The sequence below is a fragment of the Poecilia reticulata genome, linkage group LG12 (genome assembly GCF_000633615.1).
Source record: "Poecilia reticulata strain Guanapo linkage group LG12, Guppy_female_1.0+MT, whole genome shotgun sequence".
Lineage (NCBI taxonomy): Eukaryota > Metazoa > Chordata > Actinopteri > Cyprinodontiformes > Poeciliidae > Poecilia > Poecilia reticulata.
This window is the reverse complement of record NC_024342.1, coordinates 17242850-17255172: the sequence shown is the minus strand read 5'-3', so window position 1 is coordinate 17255172 and position 12323 is coordinate 17242850. Positions and strand designations below refer to the sequence as shown.

At 38.8% G+C, this 12323-nt stretch overlaps 1 protein-coding gene across 1 annotated transcript in view; it reads left to right on the top strand.

Annotated features, from left to right (window-relative positions):
* rab14l (RAB14, member RAS oncogene family, like) overlaps nucleotides 1-11937 on the top strand; it is a 13039-nt gene extending 1102 nt beyond the window's left edge. The window contains exons 2-8 of the mRNA XM_008424288.2: nucleotides 4373-4431; nucleotides 4891-4944; nucleotides 6775-6952; nucleotides 7441-7507; nucleotides 8493-8580; nucleotides 8831-8861; nucleotides 9713-11937. Coding sequence (XP_008422510.1) covers nucleotides 4380-4431; nucleotides 4891-4944; nucleotides 6775-6952; nucleotides 7441-7507; nucleotides 8493-8580; nucleotides 8831-8861; nucleotides 9713-9890 — 648 coding nt within the window. The 5' untranslated portion in view covers nucleotides 4373-4379 and the 3' untranslated portion in view covers nucleotides 9891-11937. The remainder of the gene's footprint in view (nucleotides 1-4372; nucleotides 4432-4890; nucleotides 4945-6774; nucleotides 6953-7440; nucleotides 7508-8492; nucleotides 8581-8830; nucleotides 8862-9712) is intronic.
* The last annotated feature ends 386 nt before the right edge of the window (nucleotides 11938-12323 follow it).

Genomic DNA, 12323 nt, shown 5'->3' with positions numbered 1-12323 from the left:
TTTTTTAACAAAACTTATTGTGGAGAAAGTTTTCTTTTCAATTGAATTGCTTTGCTAACCATGCTTTAAAATGCTGCATCATTTTAGTGATCTGTGCGTAAATCACTTGAACTACTGCGATCACATAATTTATTGTTCGTTAACACGACATCGTTATTTAATATATGCGGAGTTTTAACGCCGTACTGCAAGTTTTCATTAGGACTTGGTGTCACATGATTTTCATCAAGGGGCCCTGTATGTCAAGTAGAAGTAGTAGCTACATAATTTGCATACCACAATTTTTCTAACCCTTAAGCATTCATCGTTTTCGGTTAAAAATAAATCTGGTGATTTATATTAAGATATTGCATACGTAATTGTAATTGCATACTTTTTTGCAGCGGCAGCAGCTTGGTAAGATAAACAGGAAAGGGTCGTTATAATGACATAAACAATAGACTGTAAGACCTAGTCTGGGAGTTTGGGGTCTGTCGACTGTTTTTTTTTGGGAACTACTTATTGTGGCATTTAATCAAATGTATTTAAAGTGCATTTACAGCAACCCAATTTAACCAAACTGCAGAATATTGCTTTTTTTTTTTTTTTTTTTTTTACAACTTTGCTTGCTGTGATTTGACATCTAGGTTAATTTTATATTTAAACTTATAGAAAAGATAAGGTCCTGTAAGATGAAATACTTCAACAGAGCCACTTCTAGATTTTTTTTGGTAAAATCTATATATATATTTTTTATTAATAGTGCAGTGAAATAATGCTAAAAAGTTAAACAGAAAACATTTTTCTTCAAGTTTTCTAGTTTCTTGTCATCATTGCAACAAACTCTAATATTGCAATTAAAACTTGATTCCATATTGCTCATACCTTATAACAACCCTTGATTTTTTAAATACGTTTCCTGAGGAATCATCACAAGTTAAATGAACCACATACCGAAAAGGATGTGATCTCAGTAGAGGCCGTTGAACTTCTTCAGTAGGAAGAGACTTGATGTCTTAGGGGAATATGAAAAGTGCTGAAGCTGCATTCTAATCACATGGCCTTGACTTTTCTACATCTTGATGAATACTCATCCTTTCTCTCTCTCTCTTTTTGTCCTTTTTTTGTTTGACCACAAATCTAGTTTTTACTCTTGCTGGGAATATGCACTCTTAAGAGATTATCTCCCTGTCACACTTGGGATGAGGTGGGCACATGAGGGTCACGTGATAAAATTCAGTCAAAGACTTAAAGCGCTCTGCTGGGATATTAAAGGCACTACAGTGTGACTGGTTCATGGTCCATAATCACCTCAAAATTTGGATACAGAATTTTCAATGTCTGGGACGAGAGCCATTTATTTAATAAACTTCTCTTTTCCCATAATGTTGTTTTATCAGCATCTGACATGATTAACTCTGATGAAGGGTGAACTCTAGAGTCCTTGTGAACATATGTAGCTTAGTAAAATTTGTGTTGAATGTACCTAAGCAACAGATGACGCATATATAAACACTTATTTTATGTTGTCCTAAACCACTACTGGTTCTTTTTAGCCAGTACTGTCGGTGCTGGAAAGCAGGTCGGGTTGCAGTTCGTGGAGGGCTTTCAGTGTGAGCCAAGTCTTTTCTTGGGCCATTAGCAGAAACACAGATTGTACTTGAACATCACAAGATGTTTATATGTAGGTTCACATTTAAAAGGCTTGTGCTTTTTCCACTTTTTATAAATAATAAAAAGTGTGTGTGTGTGTTGGGGGGGGGGGGGGGGTCAAAATAGTTGTTTAGTGTCAGCAAAATTGCTAAGTTTTAAGCAACTTCTTAATCAAAAACATTTCTCCACCGCTGTAAGGTAACTGGACTGGACATGGGTGAATCGCTGCTTTCCAAGAAAAACCTTTGAAAAAATCCAAAGCCTGAGGACCTGTTATTCAAGACTGTTTGGAAATGCAATTTTGACTTCTTGGAAGCAAAAAATAAATAAAAGAAGCATGACTTGACTGATAGACACAGGTTTGTTCATGTTGTAGGTGTGTTGCAATAGATAAAAACCTGCACTTGTATAATATCCGGTTATGAGACAATCAAGTTAGTTTATTTTAAATCTGGGCCAAAGTGTTTATTTAAGTCACTCAAACCAAATCGGTGTATACAATTCCAAAGTTTATTTGGTCGGAAAATGTTCACGTTGCCATTTGTAGCTACGTCCCTTTGCTTCCAGTTTAGTACAAGCCTTTATCTGTTCTCTTGTCGCTTGTGTCATTTTCCTCCTGTGCTTATCTTATCTCAGCCCATCCTCATTTTTGTGCGGTTATGTCAGCAGTAGCCCAGCCAGTCAAACATGGTCACTTTGCTGCAGGTGCCGAAGTCTGAGCGAGTACGCCAGACAGTTCTGGGTTGTGATGTGGCACAGTGATGTCAGCTGCAGAGAGCTGCAGCACAAATTAGTCTGAACCTTCACTTGCTGAAAAGCACGGCCTTCAGGCACACTAACTTTGAGCGAGGAGGAGGAGAACAAGAGGAAAAATGGTGCTTTTGACAAAGTCTGGAAGTATTTTCAGCCCCCAAAAAGAGCCTAGATGTCTGGAAATGGCTTCATATAATCAGTGAATTTGATGTTAAAGTTCAACTGAATTTTCCTGCCTCTTATATTGATCGTTTTTCTCATGTAATAAAATGAAATTACCACTGAGCGATTATTTTTCGACTTTGATTGCACCACGTCCAGCTCACGCCGTCGGTAAATCGTGAAGATAACGTCACTGTAGTCGGTGGCTGCCTGCTCCGTCGCGAGTTGGATTTGCCACTCCCAGTGAAAGCTTATTAATCTAAAATGAGAATCTGAGAGCCTAACACACAAACCACTAATTCAGTCAACATGAGTCCGTAGGCGGCGAGGAGGATCCCTGGCGCGTTGTTGTGGCGGAAAAGAAAGTTGAGACACACTTTCATCTTAAAAATTATCTGGAGTTTTTGAGTAAACCTAAATGCTTTTTCATCCGTGTGTCGTCGACAGGCGGTGACTTTAAGATGAAAACTGATTGATTAGTACCGCTAATGATGGTGTTGATTAGTAAACCGGAGGAGGGGGGAGGTCTTTCATGGATAATCGAGTGTAGACAGCAGATGGACAGTGTCAGAGCTTTTATTTATAGTTGTATGTATAATAGTGAATGTGTTCTTGTGTGAGTAGAGGAAAGAAAGAGGTTCTGTTTAGTCCACCTTTATTTCAGTGTTTTATCACCATGCTGTGGCGTTTCAATAGCTATGACGTCACTGTTTTTTCAATTCAGGGTAAAAGGCCGTTGAGATTTTTTTCAGGTGTTTTTTGTTAGTTTCCTTCAGAAATGAACTCTGAGTTTAATTCAGTTAAATTTTTGCACACTGGTAAGTCCAAACTGATTTCAGCTGTTGGTCCGAATAACCTTAGGAATGTATCTGTGTTTATATTACTGTTGGCTATTAAGTAGCTAATATTATCTATTTTTAAATAATAAAACTCAAAGACAGATATTATAATTAAGTGTCATGATATCTAGTAAATTCACAGTTAAGGATTATTGTCAATATAGACAGGCTAGTTTTATTTTTTTTTAGGGATGTAACAACAAAAACATTTTTTCATCATAATTGTAGACAAATTGATGAGGGTTATAAAAAAAGTACTATAAACAATGTAATATTTTTTGAGAATCTTAGAAATTGCATGGCATTGAATCGTTTTTCATCCCTACTCTGTATTAATGCTACGCAATATATTGCGTTTACATTATTGTACTTCTAATATTCATTGTGCAAAGGAATGTTTTGGTTTCACCAAATTGTTGCCCAATATTTCTCAAGTGTTACGAGTTTGCATTTTACACTTTGATGTGATATTTATGCAGTTGGGCAGAGTTTCAGAGCAGCAGATGTTCACACCGGACACAAATGACTTTGCTCAAAATGCCAAAGGTCACCAAGTGAAGGCGGGACAGATGAGAGTGAGAGGACGAGAAAAAATGGACGCATACCACAATCGCAATATTAACCAATGTTATCATCATTGCAGGATTTTATATATGTGTATATTTATATCCTGTAATCTATACGTCAATGTGAATGTTTTTTGAGTGTATGACGTTATTGACGGTTTGTCAAAATCAATACTGGTTGTCACTTTTAAAGCTGGTATCTGTTATTATTCATAAGGTTGACATACTCAGGATCGAGTTTTTCTGAAAACTTGCAGAATGAAAATCATTCAGTCTCTGTTTAAGCGCTTATTTTTACATCAATAAATATCATAAATAATGTGGCCTTCTTTAAATCTGATGTTGGCAGCTGAAGCCCAGTTCTTCTGTTTATGTCATATTTGCTGATTTGCTGAAAACGCCTCTCTGTTTTCATTCCAGAGCCACCATGGCCACTGCACCATATAACTACTCCTACATTTTCAAATACATCATTATTGGTAAGTGACCTTGCTTAAATTGTCTGCTTTAAAAAAACAAAACAAAACCAAAAAAAAACATTATACTTACATTTAATAAATGTCTTAATTCCTTTAACTGTTCTTCATATAAGCCTTTTACTTTAAAATGCATAACATCAACAAACGCTACCACTACTTTGTTTTTGTTTATTGAACTGCTAGTTATGTACTTGGCCATTACAGTTGGAAGCAGAGACCAGATGAGTGTAGAAATGTACAATTTATGGCAAAATAAGTCTTGCACTCATAAAAAAAAACCATGGAATTCATAAACCTCTCTCCCTTTTTCTTTTTTTTTTTTTTGGTATGACGGCCTGTGTCTTTGTAGTCCATAACATGTAAAGCGTTGCTGTTGTATGGGGGTCAACACTGCAAGCTTAAATAGAAATGATTGCTCCTCTGTTTCCTTGGTTAACCTGAGTGTCTCTCTCTCAATAGGGGACATGGGGGTAGGAAAGTCCTGTTTGCTTCACCAGTTCACAGAAAAGAAATGTAAGTACTGCTCTGATTTTTAACTCCTCCGTGTGTCTTTGTGTGCACCTCGGTGCTTGCGAGATTGCCAGAGTATCTCTGGAGTGCCTAAACCTCTTTAGATTTCTCTTTTACGCCAGCGGATGTCGGCGGCGGAGCAGATGAATGGTAGCTCAACAGTGAGAGTCTCTTCTGTGTATGAGCCAGCTGCAGCCTCCCATTGCCATTCAGCTCAGTTGTGTTTAGTGCCACTATTAAAAAGCCAGATGCAGTGTTTCTCATTCATGTCTATAATCACATCCTGGACGAATACACACACACACACTTTAGATTTTTTGTTTTATTTTTTTATTTTTTTTAGAAAAGGTTCAGTCATTTGAAGCAAAATTTAACCTTTTCTTATTTATTTTTTTTGGCTTGTACTTTGCGTACAGCTTAAATCCTCGATGCAGCTGCTGCCAGTTCAGAGGAATTCAGTTAAAATGCAAAAATGTATGTTTACCTTCATTCTATGCAATTTCCAAGGGGGGGAAAAAAGCATCAAACGTCATCTTGCAAAATGGATGAAAAGGTTCGATTCACGTCCAAATGCATAAGAGCCGGTTCAGTCGTGCACAGTCAGATTCAGATCATGAAATGCCAATCAGAGAAAAGTTTCCTCCGATTGCATCACTCGTTTTCACGTGGCTGCGGATGATTTATTAGGTGCTAGGAGGACTGCGAACAATTAATACTTTATTACAGTAGATCCTGCAGTCTCAGCAGGATTATGCCGCTCGTGGCTTTAAAACTGTCATTTCAAAACAACGTAACGTTTCACTTCCAAACTGCTGCCGTGTTTCTTCCAAGGGGAAAAAAGAAGTGCTGGAGCAACAGGCCTTGTGCCTTATTAGGTGAGCTTTCAAGTGGAGCATCACGGCAAACTTAAAACAGCTTGAGAAAATTCTGGTCACTCTGACGTTTCCTGGCATCTCGTTTAAAGGATGTTAAACTAATGGGAATGACTTGGTAGAAAAACAACTTTTTAAAAACCTTTTTTATGCACTGAAGCTTGCCGTGGATACAGACCCTTTCAATAAATTAGAATATTTTTCAAAAGTCACTTTATATAAGAAATTTTATCACTAAGCGAAACACATTACATAGAGTAATTACACACAAGACATAATGAAAACGAATTTAAAATTAGAATATTGCATCAGACTAATAAGAAACATTTTAATAAAAAAATGTAATCTTAATTAAAAGTGTGCTTAGCCTTTCCAAAAGGTACTTTTAATCTGACAAATGAACCTCATTAGAATGTGTATTCTAATTCTCCGAGTGTGACTGTGTGACTATCATCGTTCTTCAAAAAAGAAAAAAAGGTACATAAGTAATGAAAGAAAAGCAGTGCAATAACATGGCAGTCAGCATGTGCTCCAGCAGTATTACTAGAGTGGCTCTTCATAATCAAAGCCACTCTGGAGTAAAATAACAGATTTAAACCTGGTGCAGAAACTAAATACAGACAGATGAATGTATAAGCTTGGCTACTATCTGGAGAGCAATTGAAATATAAAATCGAGTTAGGCTAATAAGGACAGAACAAAATTCTGAATATATTTCAATTTGCTTAGGATTTATAAGTTTAGTTAAACTTATTTATACCCTCTTAATTATGCTTATAATGTGAATGCAAAAAACGGAGCTCCAAACGAAGATGACGACGTACGAGGATTAGCAAAGAACAGTAAACGGTTGCATGTGACTATTCCAAAAAAAAAAAAAAAATATATATATATATATATATATATATATATACACACATAAATGATCTCACTTGAGTCTTTCTTATTTCTTGTTGTCCAGTTATGGCAGACTGCCCTCATACAATCGGCGTGGAGTTCGGGACGAGGATAATCGAGGTGAGCGGACAGAAAATCAAGCTGCAGATTTGGGACACAGCAGGACAGGAGCGCTTCAGGGCCGTCACCCGCTCCTACTACCGCGGGGCTGCGGGGGCACTTATGGTCTACGACATTACCAGGTAGGCTGCTGGTTCTCCTTTCTTTGCACTTTCTGCATGATTCTGACGTAAAAAAAAAAAAAAAAGTTGAATTATGTACTTGCACATAATGTGCATGTTTGAGGAAGATGGAGAGCTGCAGATGATTAGTGTTGGGGTCGGACTGTCCTCAGCTGTTTGATGGTATCGTAGGTTTGCAGTAGTTGCATTTGTAAATCTCTAAGTGTCCTCCACGGGGAAAAATATGCAGCGCAAAATGTTGCTGCTACTTTACAAATGTTAATTTCCTGTTATCAAAGGGTGTGCCTCGCAAAGACTTGATATTATCATGTTTTCCCCTCATTTTCCCCCTTAGAAAGCAAGGTTTTCTAAGTCTCTAGCTTAGAAAACCTTGCTTGTTTGAGAGAAAACGATAGAGGATTAAGAAATCAGCGTTGGATTATATTGCTTCTGATGAACCCATTTAATCCTCAAACTTTTGCACGCCTGTCCATGTTGTCGTCCTGCAGGAGAAGCACTTACAACCACCTGAGCAGCTGGCTTACTGACGCCAGAAACCTCACCAACCCCAATACTGTAAGCATACACACATATTTACACTCTGTTGTTGTATATATTAAAACAAATTTAAAGTATCTCTTCATCTTTCGATTTTTTATTTTATTGTAACCAGGTTTTTTCCCCTTAGTTACTTCATCTTCTCTTCCTCTACCATTTTGTTTTCCTTCAGTTTTACTGGAAAAGCACAGGCCTGGTTTCTTAACTAGATCTTTCTTTGCAAATTTGATTAACTCTAAGTCATCCAGCTCTCCATCAGAGAAGTCTGTGCTTGTGCAACAGGCCACTTCTATTTCAGGCTCCTTGAAATGCATCTGGTGTTTTCATCCGACCTTAAACGGAACGTCACACGCTTCCTGCCATTAAAGTACACTTTAATGGCACCAAATGGAAATAAATGGTCACTATTAGTAATTTCAAACTGAATTTACAGCTAATTATTCCACTTGAAAAGTTTTTATAGGCTACGTCTTTAAGATGGTTTTTTTGTTTTGCATATAAAGCAGATCAAAATCAGTTTAGACATAACACGCACTTAACATGAAATGCATTGACAGTGGGTTACATGCACATTTTTTGTTTATAATTTTTTATGTATTTTTCACTGAAATTACTTGTAGAGACCATAAGGGGGCTCCTAACACTACTTTTAGTGTGAATGCTTAAGAGATCCATAATAAACTTCATGCTCTAGAACAATAATCCTAATATATTAAGTTTTAATTATCTTAAGCAGCTTCTAAATTCTGACTCAGAATCATGAAGTTTCTACATAAAGTTGATATTTCTAGAGATAAATATGAGATCGGTACATTTAGAGATATTTTGACGACGCGGCTGCTAGGCAACTTGCCCCTGTCTTCCCCAGACTTCACTTATCTCTTCATAGATAAGTGAAGTCCAGCCTTCCTGCACGTTCTTCAGTTTTATCTGCTCGCACCGCGTCAGATTTGTCCCCGACAGAAACGAGATCGTCTCACTCCTCCTCTTCCTGTGTCGTCAGGTCATCATTCTCATAGGAAACAAAGCCGACCTGGAGGCCCAGAGGGACGTCACGTATGAGGAGGCGAAGCAGTTTGCTGAGGAGAACGGTGAGCCAGACGTCACCTGGACACGTGTGAATCAAAGCGCAAAATTTCTCAAGGAAATATTCAAATTTAAGGACTGAAAGTGGTTTTTCTTTTCCGTTTCACTGTTATGATTAACTTTAATGTCAGACCATAACCCAAGGTTTCAATTGAGTGGGGGGGATAAATATGCTTCATTGAAGATGGGATGAGTAAGGAGTTGGTAGGTGAATTTGGTAATGCATTTTAATGATTCCTTCTTTCTGTTTCTCAGGTTTATTGTTTCTGGAAGCCAGTGCAAAAACGTAAGAACCGCCTTAAAGTTTTAGATACTGCAAAAATGTTCACAGCCCTTTTGTTACATTACAACCTCAAACTTCAGTGTGTTATTCGGATATTATCTGATATAAATGAGATAGTATGTGATTTGGAAGAGAAAACGGTATGCATACATACATTTTAACCTTCATAACAAATTAAAAACCTGAAAAGTGTGGCTTGTTTGTTACATAGCTAATTACAATTCTCATCTTAATTTCATTGCAGTAATGACAATATTGCGATTTCATATTTTCCTATCGTTTTTAGCTTTACATATATAAACACTGAACATCTTTCCTATTTTATTTTTATCATTTGGACTTTGACTGGACCATTCCATCCCATGAGTTTGCTTTATTCTAAACCGTTTTGCTGAAGGTCAGCCTCAGTCTCAGGTTTTAAGCAGCACCAAGAAAGTTTTCAGGCAGAATTGCTTTGAGTTCTCATCCATCTTTACCTCCCCAACCTCTGACCAGAGCATGATGCCACCACCGCCATGTTTTATCATGGGAATTGTGTGTTACGTACTAGTTATCCATCAGTAAGTCAGTCAAAAAGTAAAAATCTGGTCTCACCTGACCTAAGTAAGTACCTTCTATTTTTTTGTGGTACAAATTTTTCCGTTCTTTCACAGCAATCAGTCAGGAACAGGAAGGAGAAATATTAAACCACGCATGTTTTTCCTTCCACTTCACAACAATGCGCTCCTTTTCCTGGTTCTGGTGGATCATATGAAATGGCTTGTGGTTGTAATGTGACAAAAGACCCTTGCGAACTTGACCCTTTTCTGCATTTTGCCTTTTCGGCTTCACGTGACTGTACCTTTTCTCTCCAGAGGTGAAAATGTCGAGGACGCCTTCCTTGAAGCCGCTAAGAAAATCTACCAGAATATCCAAGATGGCAGCCTGGACCTGAACGCCGCCGAGTCAGGGGTGCAGCACAAGCCCTCGGCGCCTCAGGGCGGTCGGCTAACCAGTGAACCCCAGCCCCAGAGGGAAGGTTGCGGCTGCTAATGACCAAGCAAAAGCCCCCCGCTCCACCGCTCCCCCCTCCCTCCCCCCCGCGTTCCTCCCTTCTTCTTTATCCGTTCTGCCCGGCCTCCCTTGAGCAACCCCTCCATCCATTCCGACGCCTTCGTACGTTCATCCCTCACTGCACCGGGAGCTGCGTGAGAGCAGGGCTGCGGAGGAAAGCCAGGGCGAACATCGACTTAACGCCAGACCGAGCTGGGCTGTGTGGACTACATCTCTCCCTCCTCCTTTTGCTCGTCTCTCTCTTTGTTGCCGTCTCACTCGTCCTAAAACTGTCTGTGTATTTCTGTCCCATAACGCCGCTGTTCCGCTACCCCCCCTCCCCCCAGTCGTCCTCCCTCCCATCAGTAGGATTTGTAGGTGGCACCACGAGTTACTGGTCACTGACACTTTAGATAGACTCAATGTTCAATCGATAATAAAGCAAGACTGTTTTTTTATGTTTGGTTTTATAGATATATATACATAAATATGAAATATACACACTGCAGAAGTTCAACGCGCCACTTATCAGTTTTGTTTAAATTGAATCTGATATTCCCAAGCTCTTCAAATTTACGATTCTTTTCACCGCATCATGCAGATAAGAGATGTTTCATTTGAGCGAGGGCAGGAGGTCATAAAGTCATTTATTAATCAGCCACACGGGTAGCTCCAGATGGAATGAGTAGCTTTTTTTTTTGTTTTTTTTCTCCTCTGCTTGGCAGAGAAGTAATTTTTTTTCAGTAACTCAGAGATGCAATGAAGGAAACTCAAAAAAAATAAACGGCCACAATAAATGTTAGGAATTACTTTCTTATTGCTATCTTTTGAAATCTTGCAAAACGTTTTTGGTGTTTTCCAGCTGGAATGAATTACAGTTGGCTGGATGGAGGATGTCTTTTTTCTTTTTTTTGACTCAGACATCACTTTAATCACAATTTTCATCACTTTCTTCTTCAGCTCCGCCCTCATGCATCCGACCCCCAAAACTCTCCCCTCACTATCATGTCCACACGTCTTTACCAGCATTTGTTTTGTCATCGTTGCCTTATTATAGCAGCTCTTCTTTTTGCGATGCACTTGCTCTTCACGCTACCCTGATTGAATAAAATTTCTCTTTTAGGATCACTATTACATTCTACACTCATTAAATCACAATTATTTGGGTCTTCTGTTTTTTTCCCCCCTAAAGCTGCACTGAAGAGCCGATTTATCTGGAGACTTGTTAGTCTGCCTCATGTAACCAACACAAAGCAGCATGCGTCCCCACTTGAAACATGAAGTTGTAAAATAAAATGTTTACTTCCTTCAAGTACAATTTCTCTGTAACATAGCAGTCGTCTGACTGAACAGCTGTATATATCTTGCTTCTTAACTGCTGGTGATGACCTTGCTACTGTACTTTGGTTTCAGAAATTTATCTGGTGGCTCTGCCAAGATCTGTACAGTTGGTGTGCTAGTGGGTTGCCTGTAATTCATGCTTGGGGAAATTCTGTAACATAGTTTCTATTAATAAATGTATGTAAAGGACAGACCCGGACAAGCCCCCGTCTCCCATTAACCAGCCCATCTGCACATTACCAAGTTAGCCGATACGAGGGGGAGAGAAACTGGTTTGAGGTATGCAGGTTGTATTTATGTCAGCAATTTTGCATCATTTCTGTATAGATTAGAGAACGGGGGCGTGTTTGTGTTCACGGTCGGCTTTATTTTTCCACCCCATTAAGGCTGCCCCCTGCCGGAGGGAGGGAGCGTCACTGTCTTAACTATTTTGGGGAGCAGGGATTGGTTCTTCATCGTCGGTGGGGCGGGCTTCCTTTCGCCCCCTGCCTTCCACCTCTACAATTTGAGTGACCACTTCCTGCTTTGTCTGTCCACAAGTAAAGAGGAAAAAAAAATTAAAAAGCAAAACAAAAACAAGTAAATATGTATAAATTTTTAAGAAGCTGTGCTAACATTTAAATGCGTTCTTTGCGTGTATATGATTTTAAAATGTTGACATTTTGATTTTAATGACAAAATACTCTAGTCAGAAAAAAATAAATTATACATAACCTGACTGTGTGTGCGCGTGTCCTTTTTAAGATGTTGGCGTGGATAAATTAAAGGGGCAGCACCATTACCTTCAGTTGTAAAAAAAAAAAAAAAAACATAAAAAACGACTCAAATTTAACTTTGCATTTTGAAATTGGTCCCATCTCCAAAAATAAAAAGCTTCAACAGTCCCGTCTTTGTCATGTCCTCACAACAACCTCTCCGTTAAGCATATTACATAGTTCTTTGGCTTGTTGGACTGAGAAATAGTTAATATCAAACTCTGCCGCTAGCCTGAAGGAGCTGAGCGGGGGAGCGCTGCTCTGTGAGGCGGATGCTGGCAGATTACACCCCCGAAGAGGAGCTGCGTGAAAGATGGCGCTGGCTGCCACGGAAGAT